The following is a 27,417-nucleotide window of genomic DNA, read 5'->3' on the forward strand; positions in this document are numbered from 1 at the left end:
CTATCTTCTCCTGGTTGAGTTCCGATCATCCAGTCATCCGGTCCAGGTCACGTGGGTATCATCTGCAAGTTTGGGCGCTCCTGTGCACATGCCCTCTCTTCCCGTCAGCAGGTAGCTCCACTCTCCTCTCGAGTCCTCCATGGCCACGCCACTGACTCTGGGCTCAAGAGTCCCCAGGTCTCCTCACACTCAGTTGTATTTTTGAATAGTTTTTCTGTCTTTGACAGAGCAAAATTGCTCATTCTATATTGATGGTATACCTAATAGTCATTTCTTAACATTTTTCTGAATGCTTGTATTGTTTCTGAGTAGTAGGTTCCTTGTTTACCCTCATGGCAGGAAGAAAGAGCTGGTTAGTCTTTGGATAATAACTTATGTTTCATATCTTTTCCTTGGCTTTTAGGCTGCACATGGTCCGTCTGATGCTGTTGGAGAGATTACTGCAGACCTTGCCCCAGTTACGCAATGTTGGAGGTGTCCGGGCTATCCCGTACATGCAGGTATCCCTCAGTTCACCTGGGTTATTGCATTATTTTTGCACCATCTTTGAGCATGCTTGTATCTATTTCCAGATGATCCAGTAAGGCTTTGAATAGAATAGGTCATAGACTAATGGAATACAGCTTTGAACTTCAAGTTACAACCCTTCATTGTATAGATGGAAGGCTGAGGAACAGAGAATTTAAGGAAAATGCCCAAGGTCAGTCAGCTAGTTATTGACAGAGCTAGGCTTAAAAGCCTGAGATTTTTAGCCTTTGTAGTATGTGTGTCTCTATATAAGTGTTAGAGAATGTTCTGGTAGCTATTCTTCCACTAGTTGCTTCCTGTTGTGTATAATTCTTTAAATCTTAGTATATTGCTCTTTCTCAAGCCAGTTTGATGGGATATAATATAGACTAGTCAATTATTTTTGAAAAACATTTTTTATGATGCCAATTGTGGCACATACCACAATTTGGCTCTTCAGGTTTTGAACACTTTAGATTTTGATAATTGACGGGGAAATCGAGGAGAATGGGATTCGTTCTGCAACATCCTCAATTAGGGTGGTGGTTCTTGAGGAAATTGCCATTCATGTTTTCTTTCTCTTGACTTGTAGGTGATTTTGATGCTAACTACAGATCTGGATGGAGAAGATGAGAAGGATAAAGGGGCCCTGGACAACCTACTGTCTCAGCTTATTGCTGAGTTGGGCATGGATAAAAAGGTAAACATTGCGAGTTATAACTGTGTGAGAAGCAGATTGGCGGAGATCATTTCTCAACTTTTCCTTCCTTTCCTAGAAGGATCTTAATCTAGTTTTAGGGGATAATAATCCACTGAGGGCTTCACTTTTATTGACTCAGCAAAAGTGTTATTCAGTGCCTACTTTGGCCCAGGCATACTTTTGGGTTCTGGGCATAAATGAGGAACAGGACAAAGTTCCTGTCTTCATGGCCCTTTTGTAGCTCCATGTTGCACTAGGTACAAACATTAAACTAGTTACTTACATCTTAGTATGTTTATCAGACTAGGTTACTCAGGTATAATGCATAGGTGTAATGGAGTGTGTTCTGTCTGTGATTCAGTCAGTGGAACACTTAGGGCTGGTGGGCTTGAGGGAGTTGTTTAGAGAATGCATTAAGCTTAAAGGAAGTGTCATCTTCTGGATTGCATCTGCCTGCAGGATGTCTCCAAGAAGAATGAGCGCAGTGCCCTGAATGAAGTCCATCTGGTTGTAATGAGACTTCTGAGTGTCTTCATGTCCCGGACCAAATCTGGATCCAAGTCTTCCATATGTGAGGTATTTTTGGTTTGAGTTTATGGATTTGGGGAAAGGTGAGAGGATTGGTTGGTGCTAGGTCAGAGCTCTGTTGAAATAAGACCACTGTTACTTGAGAGCCTCCACCTTTTTTCAGAATGCCTTCCGAATCTTGATCTTTACCAACAGTCCCTACAGTGGAGGGGTTAAAGGGTTTTCAAGTTCCATTATTGAAAAGCTGGGGGACTGTTCTGCAAGGCACAGAGTAGCTAAGAGGATTCTCCTACTGCCTGTTGCTATAAGGTACGGTAATAAAGCAGAGAGAAAGCAGTGTGTGTGTGGTGGAAAGGAGATTAACACAAAGCAGAGAAGGTAGAAATTGAGGCTGAACTGCATCCAATCTTAATGAGCTTATGAGCTGTGGGGTTTGCTGGGATTTGCAAGACCCTCTAATGGTTTTATTTACAGTAGCTTTTCTCCTACTTTTTTACTCATGTGATCCCTCACCCCCATCTCCTTTGGAGGCTGGCTTTGCGGAATAGCCCCTACTGGGAGGGTGGGGATCCTAAGAAGTGCCTAGTGTGGAAAGTCCTCTCTCTTTCTTGAAATGGGCTTCTTTTCCAAGGGAAAGGAGAAGACCCAGCTCCTCCAGAGGGAAAGGTGGTGTAATCTTTGCCTCTTTGGCATCTGTACATGTGTGTAGGGGGATTAGAGTCCACAATTGGTATTTCTTTGTTTTCTCTCACCATGTGATTGTTCAAAAGAGTGGGGAAATGTTTGAACTAGTTGGGGAACTCTCAACTTAAGAGGCTAAGATACTTTCCGTAATAGCCAATTCTATGTAAAAACTGGATTTCATGTAGTTTTTACAGGCCCTCTTCCCTTCTTGGATTATCCATTGTTTTTCCTTTCTCCCAGTCTTCTTCCCTCATCTCCAGTGCCACAGCAGCAGCCCTGCTGAGCTCCGGGGCCGTGGATTACTGCCTGCATGTACTGAAATCACTGCTGGAGTACTGGAAGAGCCAACAGAATGATGAGGAGCCTGTGGCTACTAGCCAGCTGCTGAAACCACACACTACTTCATCCCCACCCGACATGAGCCCTTTCTTTCTCCGCCAATATGTGAAGGTGAGCTCTCCCTTGTCAAAGAACCACTCTCACCTCTCATCTGCAGGGAGTAAAGTCAAGGAGCTACAGGGGAGGAGCTGGCATTCTTTTGGTTAGGTTCTAGTCTCAACAGGATTTAATAAGTGACCACTCTGCCAACCTTCTGCTTGAGGAACTGACAGAAACCAGACATTCGTCTCATTTCACAGTAAGCTCCTTTGAAGAAGATGAGAATGTATGAAGGGACTTCAAAAAAGATCACGGAAAAATTTGATTATCTTTTTATTCTATTTTTCCGTGAAGTTTCAAACTCCTGTTGTATTAAGGTGTCATGGTCAGTCAGATAGTCCCCCATGCTGTTAAAAGAGGCCCTTTAACATGCCAACTAAGAAGAGGATCTTTCTGATTGGATGGACTTGGAGGCAAGTCCCATCTGGTGTATCCATGTACCGGCCAGGAACCTTAGAGAAACTCCACCTAATCTTGGTTATCCTCAGTTTCCACACATGGAAAATGAGGATACAGATAGTATCTGCTTGGTTGGGGTTACTGTGAGCATTGACTCGTGCACACCAAGACACGCTCATTGTTATCATCACTTCTACTTCCTTTGATGGGCTAGGCTTGCTGTGCTGTCGGCTGAGAACCGTTTGGAGAAGAGGGATATAGCTGCAGAATAGGAATCTGATCATGCCCCTTTCTCTTTTTTATAACCTGTCAGTGGGTTTCAGTAGCTTTCCAGACAAAAACTGTGATGATCCAACCATCTACTGAAGTCTCTAGCTTCATCACTTACACTGCTGCATGAAGCCCTGTTCACTTCTGCATTTCCTTGGATGCACCATGTTTCCTTCTGAAATTTTCTCCTCTCCCTCTGCATCCTCCCCACCAGCCCCAGTCTAACTAACTCCTAGTCCTTTTTCATGACCCAGCTCAAGACTGGATCCTTGGAAGAGCCTTCTCAAACACACAACTCTCTCTGCTATCAAGTCTGATCCAGATAGACTTCTAGGTGTTTTCCTGAGCACCCTGAAAACATACATGTAGCTACCGATGCACTTGTCTGTCCTTCCTGCTAAATTGTCATTCAACAAGGACCCAATTGTATTTCCGTGTAAACCTCCCTAGTACCTGACTAAGAAGTGATCATCGAATACATGAAAGATGCAGTGCTCCTGAACTCTTGTAGATTCTTCCTGTGGGGTCACACAACTGGCCGGATAGCTGTTTTCCCACTGCTTCCAGCTCTGTCAGTGCTCTTGCCTCCTTGTGTCATGTGACCCCTGGAATCTTGGCCGAGTTTAGTGACCCTGGCTACCTGGGCTTATTTACACATTTCTTGCTTATCATGAAAATGTTTGGTTCCAGGAAATGGACTAAATCTCTTATTGTTGGTAAGTGCCCGCAAATCAGTTCTGACTTATAATAACCCTGCATAGGGCTTCTGAGGAGTGACTGGTGGGTTTGAACCACTGACCTGTTGTTAGCAGTCCAGTGCTTAGCCTACCACCCTCTACACCAGGACTCTAAATCTCTCATAGACAATCAGAAATCCTTAGCACTTATGTTTTTAGTTCAGTTTTGCCATTCTGATTCTTAATTTATGTCTAAGTGTAGAGTACTCTCAACCCAGTGTCAAAAACCATAGTGTGAACTGTTAGAACTGCCAAGAATTGTAAGACCTGTCTCCACTGTAACTTCTGTGTAATGAAATGGCCCCGTAGGAGTTGGAGCCTTGTTGGGTTTGTAAACTAAACTGCCACTGATGGCTCTAGTCTTGAAAGAAACCATTAAATCCAAACATACAGTATATCTAGTAAGTCATGAACTATGCTTCTCCTTAATTGTGGTTGCAGAAAATTAGCCATCCTGGCCTCTCATACAAATGTTGTTCTCCCAGGGTCATGCTGCTGATGTGTTTGAGGCCTATACTCAGCTTCTCACAGAAATGGTACTGAGGCTTCCATACCAGATCAAAAAGATCGCTGACTCCAACTCTCGAATCCCACCTCCTGTCTTTGACCACTCATGGTTCTACTTTCTCTCAGAGGTAAGCGAAAGTGACTAAGTCAGTGTGCCAGGTGAGGAGGGGCCACATCTGCTGTGACTCCCTTCCTTCCTCATTCTCCTTCAGTATTTGCCCTAGCAGAGTCCCCTCACCCTTAGACCTTGCCTCTCTGGAATATACTAACAGGTGAAACTGCGCAGAGTGACTATGAAGGCAAGCCATCGGCTTTGGTTTTTGATCCTGTCCATTTCACGTTTCCCCACATGATGTGATAATGAGCAAGTTTAATCATTCTGAAATCTTAACAAAGATTTCGCTATAGGGAATTGTTAAACTGAAAAGACAAAAAGGGAACATTAAGATAATACAGAGCTTTAGTAACTAAAGAGCCAGCAGTTCAGTGTACAAGGAAGAGAGGCCCAGTAGATCTAGGGGCTGGGGGAGAACTACCTCAGGAGTTCTGAGGGGATGAGACGTGGCAGATTCTGGGAGTGTTGAAAGAAGCTAATGAGGAGACCCTGCTAGAGTACAGGCAGTTGCCAGGATAGCAGGCCGAGTGGAAGGAGCAAGACTCTTCTGCTTCCTCCTGCCTTCCAGTTTCCCGCTAATGCTCCCTATTAGCAGAGCAAGATGGGGAGCCAGCTGGCAAAGAAGCAGTGCTGGGTATCCCAGAGTGCTGTGATGGCAGGGTAGGTTTGGAGCACAGAATGCAGTTAACTCTGGAAAGAGAATTTGTCAGAAAACTCCAATGCCCATTTCCATTTGAATAGTTGTACCAACCTAACTTTTTCTTCTTTGATTTGAAAAAGAGAGATTCTGACTATTTCTTTCCTTATAATGTCACTTTGGGAGATCTGGAGTAGACCACCCAAAGAAGCAAAGCATGAGTGTTATTACTTTTTTTTTATTCTTATTCTCCTGGTCCCTTTAAGAAATATTTAAGATGACCAGAGGCTGGCTTGGCTAGGCAGAAGTAACTTACCAGTTTGTGATTTTCACCAGTTTTAGTAACTGTTCATTAAAACCCAGGCTGTAAGACCCTTGTTAGTAGAGATCCAGTCCCAGAATCATTTTGCCCTTTGTATCATTTGCCTTCAAGTACCTGATGATCCAGCAGACTCCATTTGTGCGCCGACAAGTTCGCAAGCTTTTGCTCTTCATCTGTGGATCAAAGGAGAAGTACCGCCAGCTCCGGGATTTGCATACCCTGGACTCCCACGTGCGTGGGATCAAGAAGTTGCTTGAGGAGCAGGGGATATTCCTCCGAGCAAGTGTGGTGACAGCCAGCTCAGGCTCCGCTTTGCAATATGACACACTCATCAGCCTGGTACGAGACATGGGAAATGGTAGGGCAGGGAGAGGGCATATGATGAGACTTAGCCAGGTGGGTAATTGTAGGACGGAGCTGTGCAGGGCTTTGAAATAGCTAGAGGATGCATGGCCTGAATTGAGATCACGGTCACTCCATAGTGCCCGATTGGGCGCTGTACCAGGTGGAGTGGCTTGTGCTTCTTTCTTACCAGGGCCATTTGCTGCAGCTCATATCATGGACAGGAATATTCTGAACTTTGTGTATGTCTTGATTTTTGTCCTTAACCAGCTAAAGAAATAGTAGAGGGTGGAGTGTAAAGATAAATTATTGCCTAAAGAAAAAGACCTTAGACTTAAGGAGTAAATGAAATACATTACATTTGAACATTTAGAAAGAATACTTTTGGTATCAGTGACTTCTTGTGTTGCGGACCGTGTAAGACTAGTCAGAGGTTCGAGGCCCTATAGGGCCGAGTGTAATAAATGAGGCCACTGGCAGTTAATGGCAAATTGCTTTCATATTAATATTCAGTTATATATATTAAATTAATACACGGAGCCTTTGACAATCCACAGATAAATGTGATATTTTCCTAAAGCCCAGACTAAAAGTTGCAAGGGTCAAGCCTTTCTCCAAAGGATTAACTAAAAATATCTTAGCTACTTCTCGGTTCTTTGTTCTATAGACAAAGAACCCATCCACCCTAATCCTTTTCCAGGTGCAGCCCATTCACCTGGGCGTCTGAGTCCTCCTGCAGACCTGGCTCAGGAAGCCGAAGCAGCAGGACTCCGCCCAAGCTTTTGTCATTACTCTCACCTTCCCCCACCTTAGCTCAGGAGCTATAGATATGTTAATTGGGCCTGAGAATCCAAGTTGCTGGCCTGGGATTCGAACCAGCAAAGCACAATGTAAAGTTACCTGAATGGCTGAAAAAGTACTGATGTTAGCTATACCTTGCCTAAGTCCCTCCCAGCTTGGTGTGAAGCTCCTCCCCTAAATAAAACGGAGGCCTGGGCCTCCCCAGGTGTGCATTACTGGTTGGAAGGCATGCGGTAAAGATTGCAGTGCATTATGGGTTGGAAGGCATGCAGTAAAGATTGCAGTGCATTACGGGTTGGAAGGCATGCAGTAAAGATTGCAGGGCAGTGAGTTGCTGCCTGCAGAGGCCATGATGCCTGTAGTCCCAGGCCTGCCCACCAGTGATGCATCCACCCTGGCTTTGGGGTGCCTCATTGTCTCTCTCTTTGTCTCTTTCTGTATATTCTTGATATACTGTAATCGCCGTCAGGTATCCCCTCCTCGTGAACCGAACCCCTATGTCGAGGCGGGTCCCCGGCAAATATGGCGCCCTGGTATCAGTGACTTCTTGCTTGCTCATCTAGTGTCCTTGCCATTGTGCTTGCAGCAAGAAAAAAGTAACTGGATCGTAATTTCTTAGGTCATAAGTCTGACATCCTTAAATAAAGGGCGGGGGTGGGGTGTAGGATGTGTGTCAGGTGTTAGTGTATAGTGGGACTCTGGCAGGAAGCAAAAATTTTAATTTAGGGACTTGGTTTAACTGTTGTTGTTGATGTGAGTGCCGTCGAATTCATTCTGACCCATAGCGACCCTGCCTAGGGTTTCCAAGGAGCAGCTGGTGAGCTTGAACCACCAACTTTGCAGTTCAAATGACTTTGCTGTCTGATGCATTAGACCACAAAAACCGTTATTAGAGAACCAAAAAGACAAAAAGGGAACATTGAGGTAACACAGAGATAGCTACTACAAAAAAGCAATGAGTGGCAGCCTTCTGTCCAAAGAGGAAAAGAAGCCTGGTGGCTCTGAGACAGAGATCTCTGAGGAGGTACTACAGGGGGAAGCTCAGTAAGAGCTACAGCATTGCGTGGGCTCTGGTCACCCAGACGTTCCAGAGCACTCCTCCCATTGCACACTGGTTCACTTTGCCGCCCAAAGCGAGGGTGATAACTGTTTAGGGCAGCAGGTGTGGTGTGTGTTGGGCTTCTTGAGGGAGTTAATCATGTTCAGTGATGTGTTTCCATTTCAGATGGAGCATTTGAAAGCCTGTGCCGAGATTGCTGCCCAGAGAACCATCAACTGGCAGAAATTCTGCATCAAAGACGACTGTAAGCAGGGCTACGCCTTTTGGCTGCTTTTATTCATTCATTCCTTGCAGGGAAAGGAATGAATTTATTGGGGCCTAGTATATACCTAGCACTGAACTGAATTCTGGAGCTAGAACTGTGAACAAAGAAAACAACTATAAAGCTAAGAGTGATAAGAGCCAACAGCCAACATTTGGATCGCAAAGAGGAGTATCTGAGTTCCAAGATGGATGTGACATTTTCACCAAGATAATGAAGGATGGATGGGAGCGAGGGACATTGTTTTTCTGAGGGAACAGCACGATGGTTAAGGAGCTCAGAAACATTTTGATGTTTAATCTGACTGGGGTAGAAAATGCTCTGAGGGAAGAGAAGAGAGCTAGGTGTAGCCATGTCCTGATAGTCTTAAGGAATTTGGATTTAAAAGGCTTATTCAGGTTGGGTGTGGAAAATGGATTGAAGAGGGGTTAAGATACGGTAGAAAGACTAGAGAGAAGTGTATGGATTCTAGAGAATGATCTTGTTCAGAGAAGAGAGGGGCTGGGAGCCAGTGTACGTAGTTGTTGTAATGCTTTTCAGATATTTTCACAGAAGGTACAAATCTTCCACAGAGGGTATAAAGCAATAGCCAGCAGAGAAAACGTGGAGGAGGAAGATGGTGGGTGTGTGGCCGGCTTGTTTGTGTGGAGCAGTTGGTTGGTTCTCTTCAGCGTATGTCCAGTTGTGCCATCTCCTAGCTGAGTGCTGTCTCCTCTGCTTACAGCCGTCCTGTACTTCCTACTCCAAGTCAGCTTCCTGGTGGATGAGGGCGTGTCTCCAGTGCTGCTGCAGCTGCTCTCCTGTGCTCTGTGTGGCAGCAAAGTGCTGGCTGCCATGGCGGCCTCCACAGGGTCCTCCAGTGCTTCCTCTGCGGCCCCTGTGCCTTCCAGTTCTGGACAAACCACAACTCAGTCTAAGTCATCCACTAAAAAGAGCAAGAAAGAAGACAAGGAAAAGGAAAAAGAGGGTAAGAGGCACCCTCCTGCCCTGGTGACCTGGCACACAGGTTTTGTCCTATTCTCCTGAGAGGTTTTCTAGCCTGATTTATAGATGACCTAAAACCCACATGCTCTTATGTGTACTTTTAGTCTCTTTTTGAGTCCTCTTTAAGGCAACATAGTTTCTATACCAAGAGACAGTGGTAATAAATGTCAAAGTGCACTGAGCTGTGTGGGGACTTGACCCTTAACAATTGTACTCTTCCATTTCATCTGAGTTTAACTTATCTTTTTCTTTAAAATATCAATACCTTCTGTGAGTTAAACAAAATATGCTCCCAAGTGTGTCTTGTAAAATGCTCTACAAATTAAGCAATTTTAGTTGACCCCTAATCTTTAGAAAGGCAAAGGGCTTTCTGCTTCACTGCTTTTCATGCCTCTGAGTGGCCTGAGACTGGTGTCTAAGGGTTGAACACAGTCAAGGTGATTCCTGTTCCTCCAGTTAATTAATTATTCAGGTGGCTCTGTGTAGGTCTGTAGGAGTGTTGGGTTTTTTTATTTTTAACTTTTTATTGTGAATTGAGTGAGGGTTTATGGAGCAGATCACCAGTCCCACCAAAACATACACTTGGTTTCATTACAATGATTGCAGTCTTTTCCATGTACCATTAATCATTTAATGTGTTCATCTATGTTCACTTTAACCCTTGTCATCCTCCCTGCCACCGCCTTTCTTTTACTCACCTCACTTTTACTGTATTGCTGTCCCAGTCAACCATGTTAACATGTGTCTACCCTCTAGCCATTGAGATAATTTTCCCTTCCCTCCCATCCCTGGTAACCATCGTGGTGATGGTTATGTGCTGTGGAGTCGATTCCGACACATAGCAACCCTGTATAGGGTTTCTGAGGCTGTAAGCAGAAAGCCTCCTCTTTCTGCCATGGAACAGCTGGTAGCTTCAAACTGCTGACCTTGGGAACTCATAACCACTATGCTACCAAAGCTCCTTGGTAACCATAACAGAATGTTTTCTTCAACATAACCTTTTCTTAACATTTTATAACAGTGTTCTTGTGCAATATGTTCTTTTGTGATTGGCTATTCTACTCAGTTGACAGTTTTTTATAAGAAACTTTGGAAAAGAAATTCCTCTTCATGAGACTATGTATTTTTTAGTGCCAGTCATAAAGGCACTTTCTCCTGTGGCTCTCTCTCTGTGTCTGTGTGTGTGTGTGGCCTTATCATAAGTCCCTTTGGACCTGAGCTTTGTGTCCCACAGTATACAACTGAAAAGTCTAGCTATGTAGTAGCAGTTATTAGCCAGGGGCCAAATTCCCTCCCTGTCTGTCCAGTAGCGCAGGCCCCATTCTCTAGACAGCATTGTTATTCGCTTCACTCATTAGTGCTTCATCTTGCAGGTGAGAGCTCTGGCAGCCAAGAGGACCAGCTCTGCACAGCTCTGGTGAACCAATTGAACAAATTTGCAGATAAGGAAACCCTGATCCAGTTTCTGCGTTGCTTTCTGTTAGAGTCTAATTCTTCCTCGGTGCGTTGGCAGGCCCATTGCCTGACACTACACATCTACAGGTAGGTTTCAGAGTTTAGTTTTGGCAGGTCTGCACGGGTCTGGGACAAGGGTGAATGATGTAATCTGTCTTGGTTTATATTAAAAATCAAGTCAGTGTCACTATTTACATAAGCCTGAATTGTCAAGATGAGAGACTTCTTCAAACTAGTTACTTTTTTAAAAAGCCATTCACTAAACTAATGTCGTAGGCAAGAAGAACAGTCTCTTTTCCACTTAGAAGGCTATACTTAGAGTTTGTGAAATGACCAGACTTGATTCTTTAATGCTAAAAATACTCAGTGGGAACAGAAGACCTCCTGAACACAGTAAATGACTTTGGTATATTTGTTAGGAGACATTGTCAAAATAGCAACCAAACCATTCAAACTTTTAATCCGTAATTGTAGGAAAGTAGCTCTTCCTGCTCCTGGGTAATCTGAGCTGTCATTTATCTCTAGAAACTCCAGCAAATCTCAACAGGAGCTCCTGCTAGATCTGATGTGGTCCATATGGCCAGAACTCCCAGCCTATGGTCGGAAGGCTGCCCAGTTTGTGGACCTACTAGGATACTTCTCCTTGAAAACCCTACAAACAGAGAAGAAGGTATCGTTTGATTTATGGTTAGAAAGGCTAACATGCAATGTTTACCTTCTGTCTTTTGAGTTGTGAACTTGATAACCAACAGATATAAAATTCACATATGAGATTGCTGCGAAATGTATCTAGTTTGGCATTTTGTATGAAGCACTCCCGATATGTTTATTAATTAGATGCTGTCCCCTAGCAAGTAAGTCTGAGTTCAGTGTAGCTGGTAGGAATGGGGCAAGCAGAATCACTTGGGAAAGAAAGGGCTCCTCTGGTTTAGCTGGAGCCCCTGATTGCCATATGGGCTTGCTTCGGCAACTGGATAACCATTTTGTGACGTCTACATGAAAATAAAATGCGTCTTTCTCCACAAGACCTAAAAGCATGGATCCTCCTTAAGGAGGTGGGCTCTGCTGAACAGCTTTGCAGGGTTCTGAATGGGGGCTGAGAAGTTTGATCCCAGTAGGCTAGTCTTCAGCTAGGTAGCAGAAAAGTCTTTTTTGCGAAGACTTTCTCTTGGGCTTTAACTGTTTCTTTACTGAATTGTTTCAGTTGAAGGAGTATTCACAGAAGGCTGTGGAGATTCTGCGAACTCAAAACCATATACTTACCAATCATCCCAACTCCAACATTTATAAGTGAGTCTTGTTTTGCTTGACCTATTTGAAGCTCAGTCAGCAAGCTGAGTTGTTCCTTGTTTGCATTGTGAATAGGCTTTTACAGATGAGTTGATCAGCCCCTTGTGAACACTGACCCTGTCTAGTTGATCTTTGGATCCCTCCCACTTACCTCAAGGCCTTGCACATTGAAGGTTCCAAAAATGGTAATTGCAGAATTCAGGGTTTGGAAAGCAGTGAATATAAAAAGGTCTCTACTTTGAAAGGTTTAATTCTAAATCAGATAAGACAGGTTTACCGAAAACATCTACGTTTTTCTCTTTAAACTTTTGAAAGAGAGTATTGATTAAATTGACTGTAGTATTTCCCTTGGTTAGTAGTGACTGTTCTTTTTTAAGGTTTAATTTCTGTAACCACAGAATTAACTTATTTTAAATGTACAATCCAATGAATCTCAAGGTTGTCTTAAATCTCAGGGTTGGTGATTCAGACTCAACATCTGTTCCTCGGAGCCCTATATAGGCTCTGTGTGAGTTGGAACTGACTTGATGGAACTTAACAGCAACAACGTTCATTGAATTAAATTTTAATGCAACGTTTTAGGATTCCACTGGCATCAGGGCAGCTCAGAAATAGGAATCATATCTGGTTGTTTAGTTGACCCTAATGGGACTCTTCACATTTCCTGAGTTCTCACAGGGTGGGACAGATTTTGGGGCATAGTGAGCCATGACTTTTTTTGTAAAGTTCTGAAAACGAAAATTTATGCTGAGACTGGTTTCTTCCTTAGCACCTTGTCTGGCTTAGTGGAGTTTGATGGCTATTACTTGGAGAGTGACCCCTGCCTGGTGTGTAATAATCCAGAAGTACCATTTTGTGTAAGTAGCAGTCTTTAGCATGGAAAGCCTGAGGCTTATAGGTCCCGTGGGTTTCCTGTTCTTGTAGATTCACAATTATGACATAACGTTCCTCTCCTAATAGTAGGTCACCAGTAGTATGGATCCTTATATGCCCTGTGTGTTATCTTAAATAGAAACTTCACCCTTGGAGGCAGAGTGGGTTACACTGATGGGTTTTGGAGAAGGGAGGGTGAGCTGTTAGCCTTGAACTAACACAGCATCTTGTGTGCACTCTTGTACTTAGTACATCAAGCTGTCTTCCATCAAAGTGGACACGCGGTACACCACCACCCAGCAAGTTGTGAAGCTCATTGGCAGTCACACCATCAGCAAAGTGACTGTGAAAATTGGGGACTTGAAACGGACCAAGATGGTGCGGACTATCAACCTCTATTATAACAACCGAACAGTGCAGGCCATCGTGGAGTTGAAAAACAAGTATGGGCTTCTCACACTTTGGGAGGGTAGTGTATTTGTAAGGTCCAAGACCAGATTTCTGGCTTTGGTTCTTGGATTAGGGTCAAGCAGCAGAGCCCTGGAGGCCTACCACGTCTTCATATCCACTAAGTCATAACCGAGGGCCAAAGATTCCATTTATGAGGATGTTGACAAAGGTTATTTTTAAATGATGGTCCTGTGGAGCTCTAGGGGTGATGGAAATTGTTCAACAGTCTTCCTTAGGTAGGGAAACTGAGTGAGGGGCTATCTTAGTTATCTAGTGTTATTATAACAGAAATACTACAAGTTGTTGTTAGGTGCCATTGAGTCAGTACCAACTCATAGTGACCCTGTGCACAACAGAATGAAACACTGCCCGATTCTGGGCTAACCTCACAAACCTGTTGCCACTCTTGAACCCACTGATGCTGCCACTTTGCCAGTCCATATCGCTGGGGGTCTTCCTCTTTCTCTCTGACCCTCCACCTTACCAAACATGATATCATTCTCCAGTAACTGGTCCCTCCTGACAATATGTCCGAAGTATGAGAGACAAAGTCTGGCCATCCTGGCCTCTAAGGAGCATCCTGACTGCAGTGCATGGCACTTTCAGTATTCTCCTCCACTACCATAACTCAAATGCATCAATTCTTTTATGGTCTTCCTTATTCACTGTCCAGCTTTCACATGCATGTGACATTATTGAAAATACCATGGCTTGGGTCAGGCGCATCTTAGTCCTCCAGCTCACATCTTTGCTCTTCAACACTTTAAAAAGGTCATGTGCAGCAGATTTGCCTAATGCAATACTTTGTCTGAACTCTTGACTGCTGCTTCCATGAGTGTTGATAGTTGGTCCAAGAAGAATGAAGTCCTTGACAACTTCGATCTTTTCTCTGTTGATAAGAATGTTGTGTATTGGTCCAGTGGTGGGGATTTTTGTTTTCTTTGCATTGAGATGCAATCCATACTGAAGGCTGTGCTCTTTGATCTTCATCAGTAAATGTTTGAAGTCCTCTTTGTGGCTTTAAACCACTACAGTTTATTTTCTTGGCAGTTTAGAAGGCTAGGCGTCTGGAATTCGGGTGCCAGGTCTGAGGGAAGGCTTTCATCTCTTCTCAGCCTCTGTTGCTGGGCCCCTCCCTCAGTGCTCTTCATGCGGCATGGCACCTTTCTTTCCCTATCTCTGCTTGGCTGCATGCTCACTCTGCTTTTTTTTATCTCTTGAACGAGATTGACGTAAACTCTGCACTAATACCGAATGGGAGCTCTGAATGATTTAAAATTAGGAAAGATGTGCATCAGGTTGTATTCGGTCACCATACTTATTCAGTCTGTATGCTGAACAAATAATCTGAGAAGCTGGATTATATGAAGAAAAACATGGCATCAAGATTGGAGGAAGACATATTCACATCCTGTGATATTTCCTTGTTTGCTGAAAGCAAATGGGACTTAAAATGCTTACTGAAGAAGAGCAAAGATCGTACACAGCCTTTGGTATAGGTTGCACCTCAGTGTAAAGAAAACAAAAATCCTCACCACTGGACCAATAATCAACATCCATATAAATGGGAAAAAAGAGTGAAGTTGTCAAAGATTTCATTTTGCTCAGATCAACCATCAACACTCATGGAAGCATCAATCAAGAAATCAAATGACGTATAGCATTAGACAAATCTGCTGCACAAGACCTTTTTAAAGTGTTGAAGAGCAAAGATGTCAGTTTGAGGACTAAGGTGCACCTGACCCAAGCCATGGTATTTTCAATAACCTCAAATGCAAACAGAAGTTGGGCAGTGAATAAGGAAGATGGTAGAAGAATTGATGCATTTAAGTTATGGTGTTGGAGGAGAATATTAAAAGTACCGTGGACTGCCAAAAGAACAAATGCATCTGTGTTGGCAAAAGTATAGCCAGAGTGTTCCTTGGAGGCCAGGATGGCCCAACTTAGCCTCTCATACTTTGGGCATACTATCAGGAGAGACCAGTCCCTGGAGAAAGATACCATGTTTGGTAAAGCGAAGAGTAGGAGAAAAAGAGGAAGACCCCCTTGAAGTGTTGGATTGGCACAGTGGTGGCAGCGATGTGCTCAGGCGTAGCAATGATTGTGAGGTTGGCACAGGACCGGGCAGTGTTACTGTTCTGTTGTGCACAGGTTTGCTATGAGTCAGTACTGACTTGATGACACCTAACAACAGCAACACTAATACTAGAGTCCTGGTTTAGTGCCCTAGGATACGCACTGGACTGCAAGGGTGGTGATTCAAACTCACCAGCTGCTCCTTGGAAACTCTATATAGGGTTGCTGTGACAAGGCACTTAACAACAACAGCTGTAACACAAATACTGTACTGCAAGGTCAGTGGTTCAAACCCATCAGCTGGTCCTCGGAAACACTATACAAGGTTGCTAAGTTGGAACTGACACGACAGCACTTCACAACAACATAATGTAGTAGGATTCACGACATGTGTATTTTGGGGACACAATTCAGTCCATAACAGGAGACCCTAGTCTTCTCACATCCACTCTAACTAGAGCAGTTCTGTTTTTATGTAAAACCTGTGTTGAGAAGTAGTTGTTCTATCACTTACTGAGTTAAGACAGCTACTATTTGCCCTGGAGATCTGGTAACATAACCTCAAGGTCAGCAGTTCGAAATTACCAGCTGCTCCATGGGAGAAAGATGAGGCTTTCTGCTCACATAAAGATATACAGCCTCAGAAACTCTGTACAGAGTCGCTGTGAGTTAGAACCGACCCCACGACACATCACCACCACTGCCAACTCTTTTGCCCACAGAGCAGGAATTAATTTAAGTCTTCAAGAAATTTCCTTGGTATACATTCCTTCCGTTTCTGCATGGGGCCGTCCCTCCACATCTGCTGATGTGGGACCTTTCTAGGTCCATGGATCCTAATGTCTCAAATGTTGTATATGGGCCAAGACAGCCCAGTAAAGGGGGCAGCATGGGTTCTGGTGTTGACTTCTATAGAGATGGATCTTTATGTAGGTGTCTCAGGCTGTTGTACAGAGAATACAGATAGATATTCTTTGAACGTAAAGATCAACAGTGCTGTTCTGTATATTGAATGGAAGTATTGCAATTGTTCCAAGAGGCAGAATGAGGTGGGAATGTACCCTATCCACAAGTTGCCAGTAGGGGCTCTGCTTTAAAGTTTTTTCTTTCCTCTTGATATGCAGAGTTCGTGTCAGTGACCTGAAAGCAGAAAACGCTCATTAGGATTACTGATTTCCCTCCAGAGGGGCTTACTTTCTCTAGCATGTTGAGTTCGCACAAATGCTGGTAAAGCCCTCAGTCTCTGAACTAAGTCTGGGTTCAGATCCCAACTCTACTGCCTGTCCGATGTTGAGAAGTTACTTAGACTCAGTTTTCTCAGCTGCAAAATGGAAGTAAAGCCCTGTTTTCAGGGGTATAGTATAAAGGATTGCAAATGAATTAATACACAGGGGCTTAAAAAAGTTTGTGGAAAATAAGATTGAAAGATGAGCTAATTTTTTCCCTGAACTTTTTGAAGCCCCCTTGTATTTGTAAACTGCTGAGAACAGAGCCAGGCACATAGTAAGGACTCAATAAGTGTGTACTCTAAATGTATTAAAAACAATACCCTGAAAATCATTGTATGCCCTTTCCCTATGACTCTACTTGACACTTGGTCCAGATCCTGGAGTGTACCTCTTTTCCTCCCTCAAGCATACTAGACTTATCTCTCATCAATGCAGTTGCCATTGATGGGAACTTGGGGCTGTCATTTTCAGCGTATTCTTGGGATTATAGGCATTAGAGTTGCAAGTTGGGGTAATGTCTTCCTTTGCTGCATATTTCTGTTGTTTTTTGAATCACAAAAGTTATCGTATATAACAATTTAAAATGTATGTGTATATTCTGTCCTTTTATAGATGAAAGCTAGTGGCAAAATCAATAAAAATTTCATTGCTATTCATTGGTTAGATTGCCTCCAAGAAATACGTAATACGTAGGGTAGTCTTCCTCTTCATCTTATCAGACCGTTATCACTGAGGGTAAATGAGAGGATCTTGGGTCTTCTGCCCCGTAACTGACACACTCTCTCTCAGGCCTGCTCGCTGGCACAAAGCCAAGAAGGTTCAGCTGACCCCTGGGCAGACAGAGGTGAAGATTGACCTGCCGCTGCCCATTGTGGCCTCCAACTTGATGATTGAGTTTGCAGACTTCTATGAGAACTACCAGGCCTCCACAGAGACTCTGCAGTGCCCACGCTGTAGTGCCTCCGTCCCTGCCAATCCAGGTGTCTGTGGCAACTGTGGAGAGAATGTCTACCAGTGTCACAAATGCAGGTAAGCCTGTGATTGAACCCTTGGCTGGGGGCCTCAGACATGTCTTGCATTTTTTTTGTGAGTCTCAGTCTGGGCAATTTCAGTGGTGTCCTTATGGTAATAAGAGGATTATGGGTGTCTAGAATGGAGTTGGGGAGGAGAGAGAGAAATGGGTGTGTGTGTTTACCTGTTGAGGGAAGGGGATGGGTTTAATCTTCCCTTACTACCTGTTTGTTTAAATGATCCTCACTAATTAATTAGTATCCCTCTACTTACTGTCCCTCCAGTAGCTGCAGAGCAGGGCTGCAGCATTGCCCATCTCCTTACAGAGTCCACCCAGCCCCCAGTATGCCTCTACTGTCCCCAATGATCAAACATTTTGATTCTTCAGATCCATCAACTATGATGAAAAGGACCCCTTCCTCTGTAATGCTTGTGGCTTCTGTAAATATGCTCGCTTCGACTTTATGCTCTATGCCAAGCCTTGCTGTGCAGTGGATCCCATTGAGAATGAAGAAGATCGGAAGAAGGTAAGGCCAAGTCTAGTCTAGACTCAGGGCAGTGGTCTTGAGCTGTACTTTGAACAGAGCTGGTATAGAGTGTGATTTTTGTTCTAGCCCAGAAATCCTCCTCAAGTCAGCACCAATTTCAGGATCCAGCTTTTGGGTGGGAGCAAGTAATGGCATCAAGTATGTTGGAGCACATGGTTTGCATAGGGTTTTGGAGACATGCTGGTTGGTAATAAACTTAGAGTATCTCAAGTTGCCAATAATGGATTTGGAAAGGCAGGAAAAAGTAGGAAGACTTGCCATTTGTTCCACAGACTGCTACCTATTGAGGCTGTTGGTCTTCCCTCAGTGGTAGATTGCCTGGGAACTGTTGGGGTAGCTACTGGGAAAGGAGAGGAACATTTAGCTTTGGAGCCAGAAAGACAAAAATTCCGGTTCCTCCTTTGCTTTATAATACTTGTATGATTTGGGATAGGTTGAGTCTTCTAGCTTTGTATAAGGGGGCTTCAAAAAGTTCATGGAAAAATGGAATTAAAAAATTTTCCACACAGGTTTTTTTTTTTTAATGTTTTATCGTGGATTATGTGATAGTTTATATGGGAGAACATTAGCTTTACATTCATCCTATTGTATATTGTGTCCTTGCCATGGCTACAATCCTCTCCATGCAACATCAATCAACCAAAGGGTATACTCTGCAAGTCTGCCCCCCCGGGCGTCAGCACACAGCCCCTCTCCCTCTCTGTGTCTAAAGTCCCCAGCTGCTCCATCTCTCCACATCATCGTCTCCGCCTCCATCTCAGGCATCACTGCCTCTCAGGGTAGGGTCCTGCTCTTCTCCCTTGATGGTCCCAGGGACCTCAGCTCCTAGACTGCAAAGGTAATCACTCCTGTCCTTTTGCTACAAAACGTCTACCTGTACATTCCCAACCCTCACAGTCACTCCTGGTAAGAATTATTCACCACTGTATCTCCTTTCATCAGCCCTGCCTAGACAGATTAGATACTACTCAGTGGAGATTCTACCTTCCTCAACACCCTCTGGATTTAGGTTCCCTCTTGAAAGCTTGTAAGCCAGTCACTTCTTGCCTTTGTAGCCCCCCATTTTGGGTAGCCAATGTCCAAGTTGTCCAAGTAGATACTCCCTGTCTACTCTGTATATGGAGGGGGTGGGCATGATCCTTGCTGTAAAGATTTAGTCCCTCTTTTGAGCTACTGCATCCATAGGTGTAGGTCAAGTTCATGAAATTGTGTCAGATTACTCTTTTTTCCTCTTCTTTCTTCTTCTAGTTGAGCTTTGATCATCCAGTCTTTGAAGCCAGGTCAAGTGGGTATTATCTGCAAGTGGGGGTGTTCTTGTGCATCTGCCCTCTCTTCTTCTCAGCTGGACACTTCACTCTCCACTCTAGTCCTCTGTGGCTATGTCAGTGACTCTGGGCTGAAGAGTTCTCAGATCTTGCCACACTGCTGGCTAACAAGGTCTCCACCTGGGTTCGCAGGAGTCCACTGAATGTTGTAGGGCTTAGCTTGCAGCTTCATTGCTGTTTTTCCCTCACTTCCCCATGTTGGTGATGAATGTGGTCACCAATCAAAGTGTGTATTCCCATTGAGTCTTAGTCTTGGAATGGGGTGGTTTGCAGTGAGGGGACCCGACCACTTGCCTTGATGTCTCCTGGGCGAGAAACTTGCTTGTTCTTCTCATAATCAGTTGTTCTGCCTATATTGTTTTGTATTTTTCCTGTTGGTCTTTCTTTCAAGAAGTATCTTCTGATCTTCTAGCCACTCCAGGCTGGTCTGCTTGTCCTTTCAAGTGGAGATTCCCACCTAAGAAGATTCTGGATGCTGTTTCAGGATTCCACCTATGGTCTTATGTAATGCAGAGGCTCCACAGGAAGCCTCCTTCACTGGGCATGTTGTAGCCTCATTTTAGGTATTCCAATTAGTTATAGGCAGAAGACGGACTTACAAGCTTTCTATGGTGCTATTTCTGGGTATTCCTTTCTCTTCCCCACAAGTGCCTATCTTATAATGGTATGTCAGGGAAACCAAGATTCAAAAGACATCCAAGCATCTTAACATTTCCCCCCCGCCCTTTCCCCATTCCAAGAATGTCTCAATCCCTGTATCCCAGAGCCCTATTGTTCCAAGGTTGTGCATACCTTATTGTTTACCTCTGTCCCACTTCAGTTTCACATTCATCCTATCATATTTCGTTTCATTGCAATAATTACAATCCCCTCCATGTATCATCAAATAACCAAAGGATACACCCCACAGGCCCACCCCCTGGCTGTCAGCAAACAGCCCCTCTCCCTCCTTGAGTCCCGTGTCCCCAGCCACTCCATCTGTCTACGTCATTGTGTTTGTCTCCTTGCCTGGCGTCACTGCCTGTCTAGGTAGGGTCATGCTCCACGCTCTTCTCATTTGATGGTCCTAGAGACCTCCGCTCCTGTGCTGCAAAATCAATCACTCCCCTCCTTTTGTCAAAAAAAAATCTGCCTCTACATTTTCGACCTTCACAGTCAGTCCTGATGGCAGTTATTCACTGTTGTACCACAAGAGTCTTAACCCCATTTTCTTTTGCCAGTCTGGTCCCAACAGATTGGAAATCCTCCAGTGGCCCTGCCCCATCTGTAACTAAGGTTCCATTTGAAAGCTTATAAGCCAGTCACTTCTTGACTTTATAGGCCCCCCCTGTTTTGGGTCTGGGCGATTTCTAGCCCCTTTAAGGTATTCAAATCAGTTATAGGCTGAAGATGGGCTTATAAGTTTTCTATTGTCATGTTTCTGGCTATTCCTCCCACCCACCCCCAAGTGTATTTCACAATGGCAGGCAAGGGAAACCAAGATACTAAAGACAGCCAAGCATCCTAACATTATTCCCCTCTTTTACCCTTTCAGACCATGTCTGAAGCCCTGTTATTCCAAGGTTGTACATACATCATCATTTACCTCTGTCTCACTTAGCCCATGTGAACCTGCCTAACTGTTCTCCCATCCACCTTGTTCTTCTCTTCTCTTCCCCCTTGTGTATTGCCAGCTCCCCATGCCCCCAGCACCCAAGCATTCCTGTGTCTATTCCCTACCCTGTGCTCTATCTTCCGCTCCCTCCCTCCCCTCCTCTCATCCCATACATCCTGGTGATCAGCAATTATATATATAGTTTTTTGGTCTTCCCCCTCCTTTTGGGTGGGTTCTTTTTCTTAGTCTTTTACAGTAATGATCTTATGCAGTATTTCTGCTTTTGTGACTGACTAATTTAACTCAGCATAACGCCCTCAATGTTCATCCATGTTATGCGGTGGCTTGCAGCTTCCTTGTTGTTCTTCAAGGTAGCATAGTATTCCATTGTTCCACACAGTTTTTAAAGCCCCCTCATACGCGGGAGAAAGATGAGGCTTTCTACTCCCGTAAGGATTTACACCCTCGGAAACCCTGTACAGGGTCGCTATGGGTCGGAACCGACTCGACGGCACTTAACAACAACAGCAACATATTGTTGTAGATTGTTTGTATATCTATGTTGTTGTTGAGTGCCGTCCAGTCGATTCCGACACATAGCGACCCTGCTGTATAGTGTTTCCAAGGAGTGACTGGGGAGCTTGAACCACTCACCTTCCGATTCAAACGACTTTCCAGTCCAGCGCATTAACCCAGAGCACCCCCCCCCCACACACACATTTTTATTAAGAGTAATAAAGCTTTGCTGGATTGTTGTGAAGTATAGTGATAACGTATGAAACAGTGTCTGGCCTATAAGACATGTGTCAGTAAATGGTTAACAATTAGGACTATTGGGAGAATCTTCACGTTGAAAAGATTTCACATCTGCCCCTATCTTTTCCTGCCTAGGCTGTTTCCAACATCAATACGCTCCTGGACAAAGCTGATCGAGTGTACCATCAGCTGATGGGACACCGGCCACAGCTGGAAAACCTGCTCTGCAAAGTGAATGAGGCAGCACCAGAGAAGCCACAGGTAGTCCCTTGCCAGCAGGGGTGCTTGGGGCAGGCTTGGGGTCCTGATCAGAAGATTGCTTTCTAGGTGAGCTTGTCTTCCTGGTGACGTCTGACAACTTACATCTTGGGTTTCAGGACGACTCGGGAACGGCTGGCGGCATCAGCTCCACTTCAGCCAGTGTGAATCGTTACATCCTGCAGCTGGCTCAGGAGTACTGTGGAGACTGCAAGAACTCTTTTGATGAACTCTCCAAAATCATCCAGGTATAGGGATGGAAGCAGCTTTAGAGTTGGAGTATTATTGATACTGTTCTCAGGGCAGACTTTTGCTCTCATTTAGCGACTCAACTCTTGGTGTCACCCTTGCCTCAGTTCAGCTGGAAAGGCAGAATTAGGGTGACTGCATGAAGCAATATCTCTCCTTTGGTTTCTAGTGCTTGACAGAAAGTTGAATTTAGTCCAAAACAAGGAGTAGCAGGCGGGAGGTTATCATAGGTTTAGCTTACCCAGTTTCATTACCAACCAGCTCATCTTTTAGTAAAAGTGCTACGGGTGTAAAAATCTTAGGTGCCAAGGCTCTATCTTTTTCTGATATGTCATGTTTGCAGGTTAGAAGGTTAAAGGCACACCAACTCATTTAACCAGGTAGGCAGTGCATGGAATGTCACAGAGCTAATCTCCATGGAATAGGAGCCTGGCCACAGTGTACTTGCCCCTCCCCTCTGCCCCCCTCTCTCCACATTGTCAGTATGCCATCTTTGCTACATGTGCATAGATTTCTGACCTTTGTCTTTGCTCTTTAAGGGACATTATTACTTAGGAGTCAAGAACATGAGCCTGGGAGTCAGATCAGGGTCTGAGTTCAGATTCTGCCTTTTATTGTGCCAGTTAACCCTTCTTTGTAAAATAGGATCATCAGAATGTTTCATTGGCAGAGTTTATTGAGAAGATGAAATTATATAATGCATGTGAAGTTGTTTTCAGACCAGAGCTAATTCTTCCTCTTTATTTTAATTGCTAATTTCTTTCTTTGCCCCTTTTGTTCTTAGAAAGTCTTTGCTTCCCGTAAAGAATTGCTAGAATATGACCTGCAGCAAAGGGAAGCCGCAACCAAATCCTCGCGGACCTCCGTGCAGCCCACGTTCACTGCCAGCCAGTACCGCGCCTTGTCTGTCCTCGGCTGTGGGCACACCTCTTCCACCAAGTGCTACGGCTGTGCCTCAGCTGTCACGGAGCACTGCATCACACTGCTTCGGGCTCTGGCCACCAATCCAGCCCTCAGGCACATCCTCGTCTCCCAGGGCCTCATCCGGGAGCTCTTCGACTACAATCTCCGCAGAGGGGCCACAGCCATGCGAGAGGAAGTCCGTCAACTCATGTGTCTCCTAACTCGGTCAGAGCCTGCACCATGAGAGGGGACTAGTAGTTCTGCTAATACTGGGGTTGTTAGCAGCAATGTTGGGAGCAGTAGAGGGAGCAAAGAATTGTCCTTCTCACAGCAAAACAGGTTAGCTAGCCTCTCAGACAAGGGACGACAACAGAAAGATACTCAGGAGGAGGTGAGGGAACATGAATGTTTGAAAATGTAGGTTTCCTTTTAAAGGATTGGTGTCCCTGAGTCCTGGTGAGGGAGGAAAAGGGAGTGGCCAGCACTTGGGCTCCAGTCTCATAGGAAAGAGGACAGTGACGCTGTGGAGGCTGATGATTAAGAGCTTGGACTCTGGGCCACAGAGACCCGGGCTCAATCTCTGCCACTTTGTACTATGTACCTGTAACAAATTATGTAACGTATTTGAACATATTGATGATAGTAAATACCTTAAAGGCTTGTGATGAGGATGGATTGAAATCATTCAAGTAAATAATAACTCATATTTGTTAAGTGCTTACTTAGTTTTGTCAGACCCTGTGCCCAAAAGTTTTATTATTTACGCAGGTGCTTGATAAATGTTACTTATTACCTTACTTCATTTAACGAATAGTTGTTGAGCATCTCCTGAATGCCAGAGACTTTTCTGGGCTCTGAGGATACAGTGGTAAATGAGACGTGGGGCCTGCATTGTAGCTAGAGAGAACAGCAGTGAGCAAATTAGGACACAGTGTATGTTCATGAGGGAATTGCCTTGGAGGACAGTAAAGCAGGGATGGCATCCTTGGTGGCTGTGAAGTGACTACTGTTTTGGACAAGGTGATCGAGGAAAACCTGAACTAGTAATATTTGAGCAAAGACCTGCGTTCAGTTAAAGAATAAGCCTTGCAAATTTCTAAGCACAGAAGAGACCAAGTGGAGGGGCCAGGAGGCAGGAGTGTGCTTTGAAGCTGGGGTACAGGATACAGTAGGTAATGGGGGGCAGATAAGTGGTCCTCAGGGACCTAATCCTTTAGGGTCTTGTAGGCCATGGTAAGGATTTTGGATTTAAGTGTCTTAGGAAGAAAGAGAGTAACATGATACAAATGGTTTTTTGTTGTTAACTTAGAAAACTGTAAACACGATTACATAGCTAGAAAATGTGGGAAATGAAATGGAGGCAGTTGAAGAAAATGGTGAACTGGACTCTAAGGTTTTAGAGCAAGACTTCAGACTAGTTTATTCTGGTTCAGTACCTTCTCTACTCCAGATATGGAGTCTTGGTGTGGCATTGGATGGTTAAGCACTGGACCGCAAGGTCGGTTTGAACCACAGAGTTGGTGGTTCAAACACATCAGCCACTCCTTAGAAATACTGTGAGTCAGAACTCCATAGCACTTAACAACAACACCCCAGATATACTGACTGCATTTTAAAAAGATCCCAAGATACACAGGTGATGAGGTGATTCTCAAGCTTCCAAAGATCTTGGTGAAGTGGAGATTCTGATGAACTGTATCTGGGGTCGACATGTGCATTCTCAGCGGGGTTGAATCAATCCAGAATGCCCTGGTTTGAAGTCCTGTATATTGGAGAGTGTAAGGAGCCGTGGCAGCATCCTGTGTTAGGCATGTTGGGCTGCTTACCAAAAGATCAGCCACTCAGATTCACCAGCGGCTCCTCAGGAGAAAGCTGAGGTGGTTTTCTGCTTCTGTAAAGATTTGCAGCCCCAGAAGCCCTCCCCAGGGTCGCTATGAATCGGAAGCAGTTTGATGACATGCAGCAGCAGCATTGGAAAGACTGATCGACCAGACAACAAGGGGGTGGGGGACGTGGCTGGGACGTGAACACGAGAGAAAACCTCCCAGTAAGGACAGTGCTTCTCAGTTAGTGCTGCCACCAGGATTCTGCAAGGCTTTACGTTGTGATTTTGGACCTGGGAAGGCAATGGAAAGATTTGCGTTAGAAGGCCCTAGACATTTCGTGGACTCTGGGCTCATTTAGGTGGAAAAGAGGGACACAGCCAGTTGTAAATAATAACATGACTGCATTTCTTTGCCTCCCTAGAGACAACCCAGAAGCCACCCAGCAAATGAATGACCTGATTATTGGCAAAGTCTCCACAGCCCTGAAGGGCCACTGGGCCAATCCTGATCTGGTGAGCAGGACCAGCTGTGTCCTCTGACTCCTCCCTGGCTCTCCATCTGTGGGGTGCTTCCTCTCTCTAGTCTCACTGGGATGACTGAGGGAGGACGTGCCCTTCACTGTGGAGCTCACAGATCACCAGCTTCATAAAGAACAGAGAAATGGGTAGTCTTACGGAGTATAGGGACCTCCGTCTCTTTTCTCTCTCTCTGTAATGGTACCACCAGTGATCATACATTTTAATTACGAGTCCCTGGATCACAGCTGGGGCATAGCCCTCAGTCCTTGGACCAATCCTTCAGACTCATTTCTACCCATGTCTTCCCATTGGCCTTCTAGGCAAGTAGCCTTCAATATGAAATGCTGTTGCTGACAGATTCTATCTCTAAGGAGGACAGCTGCTGGGAGCTCCGGTTACGCTGTGGTGAGTTGGTGGAAAACCTGGTTAGGGGCTTCTCAGATAAAGGAGGCTGCCAGGTGCAGAGTCTTCCACAACACACAGAGAGGGAGAGGGAAAAGAATCTTCTTTTTCAAGGATACTGGGGCTGGCTCTACCTACAACTGGTGTCATGCATTCTGTGATTGTGACGCTGCCTGGCTTTTTCTCACCATTCCTAGCTCTGAGTCTATTCCTCATGGCTGTGAACATTAAGACTCCTGTGGTTGTCGAGAACATTACCCTCATGTGCCTGCGGATCTTGCAGAAGTTGATTAAACCACCTGCTCCAACCAGCAAGAAGAACAAGGTACTGGGCCATTGAGAGCAAGGCTGAAAGGGCAGAGCAGCAACCTACCCCAGCCAACGGTGTCCTGGCCTTTTACGGTTCTGCTTTTGCCTGAACTCCCATGACCTGGATGGAAACCAAGCTTCCTTTCCCTTAATTCAGCTGGGATAGGTTAGGATTTTTGAAAAGGGAGGATCCTCAAACTGAGAGGGAAGTCAAGGGTAAAATCAACATGAAAATAGAAAAGGATCGAACAAAGTGGTTCACAATGGAGCACTATCTCTTTCTCCAGTACACACTGTAGGAGAAGCACTGTGTTCTTTTCTTACTCCTGAGCTTTTGCTGAAAATTCTAGGCCTTGAAGGCAGACTTCTGAGTTTACATCTCAGCTCTCCATTAACCAGCTTCAGAACTTTGGGCAAGTTGTAGTTGTTAGGTGCCATTGAGTCATTTCCAGCTTAAGCACAACAAAGAAGCCTTATGCATAACAGAATGAAACATTGATCCTGTACCATCCTCACAGTTGTTAAAGTTGAGCCCATTGTTACTGCCAACTGTGTCAGTACATCTTGTTGGGGGCTCTTCCTTTTTTACAAGGACCCTCCACTTTACCAAGCATACTGTCCTTCTCCAGGGCCGGATCCCTACTGAGCCATCTTTGCTTCTAAGGAACATTCTGACTGGACTTCTTCCAAGACAGATGTATTTGTTATTCTGCCACTTCATGGTACTTGTAGTATTCTTCTCCAGCGCCATAGTTCAAATGCATCCATTTTTCTTCAGTCTTCTTTATTCAATGTCCAACTTTCACATGCATGTGAGGCAATTGAAAATACCATGGCTTGGGTCAAACTCTGACATCTTTACTCTTTAACACTTTAAGAAGCTTTTTTCAGTAGATTTGCCTAAAGTAATACGTCTTTTGTTTTGGATTCAGGCAAAGTGAAGTCTTTATAATATCTATCTTTTCTCTGTTTATTATTTACTGGTCCTTGTGAGGATTTTTGTGCAACCCATATAACAGGCTGTGGTCTTTGATCTCCCTCAGTAAGTATTT

The 27,417-nt window shown here is 44.6% G+C and overlaps 1 protein-coding gene across 1 annotated transcript in view; it reads left to right on the forward strand.

Moving 5' to 3' along the window:
- UBR4 (ubiquitin protein ligase E3 component n-recognin 4) overlaps positions 1-27,417 on the forward strand; it is a 160,014-nt gene that overhangs the window by 95,584 nt on the left and 37,013 nt on the right. Inside the window, exons 61-81 of the mRNA XM_006866329.1 lie at positions 404-500; positions 1,100-1,207; positions 1,667-1,783; positions 2,660-2,869; positions 4,749-4,898; positions 5,956-6,183; positions 8,213-8,291; positions 9,034-9,276; positions 10,667-10,835; positions 11,274-11,418; positions 11,953-12,038; positions 12,808-12,895; positions 13,161-13,354; positions 17,456-17,695; positions 18,066-18,204; positions 22,036-22,161; positions 22,278-22,406; positions 23,192-23,535; positions 25,558-25,648; positions 25,975-26,059; positions 26,254-26,381. Of these exons, the coding sequence (XP_006866391.1) occupies positions 404-500; positions 1,100-1,207; positions 1,667-1,783; positions 2,660-2,869; positions 4,749-4,898; positions 5,956-6,183; positions 8,213-8,291; positions 9,034-9,276; positions 10,667-10,835; positions 11,274-11,418; positions 11,953-12,038; positions 12,808-12,895; positions 13,161-13,354; positions 17,456-17,695; positions 18,066-18,204; positions 22,036-22,161; positions 22,278-22,406; positions 23,192-23,535; positions 25,558-25,648; positions 25,975-26,059; positions 26,254-26,381 (3,196 nt within the window). The remainder of the gene's footprint in view (positions 1-403; positions 501-1,099; positions 1,208-1,666; positions 1,784-2,659; positions 2,870-4,748; positions 4,899-5,955; positions 6,184-8,212; positions 8,292-9,033; positions 9,277-10,666; positions 10,836-11,273; positions 11,419-11,952; positions 12,039-12,807; positions 12,896-13,160; positions 13,355-17,455; positions 17,696-18,065; positions 18,205-22,035; positions 22,162-22,277; positions 22,407-23,191; positions 23,536-25,557; positions 25,649-25,974; positions 26,060-26,253; positions 26,382-27,417) is intronic.

This window comes from Chrysochloris asiatica, unplaced genomic scaffold, assembly GCF_000296735.1.
Source record: "Chrysochloris asiatica unplaced genomic scaffold, ChrAsi1.0 scaffold00090, whole genome shotgun sequence".
Classification (NCBI taxonomy): domain Eukaryota; kingdom Metazoa; phylum Chordata; class Mammalia; order Afrosoricida; family Chrysochloridae; genus Chrysochloris; species Chrysochloris asiatica.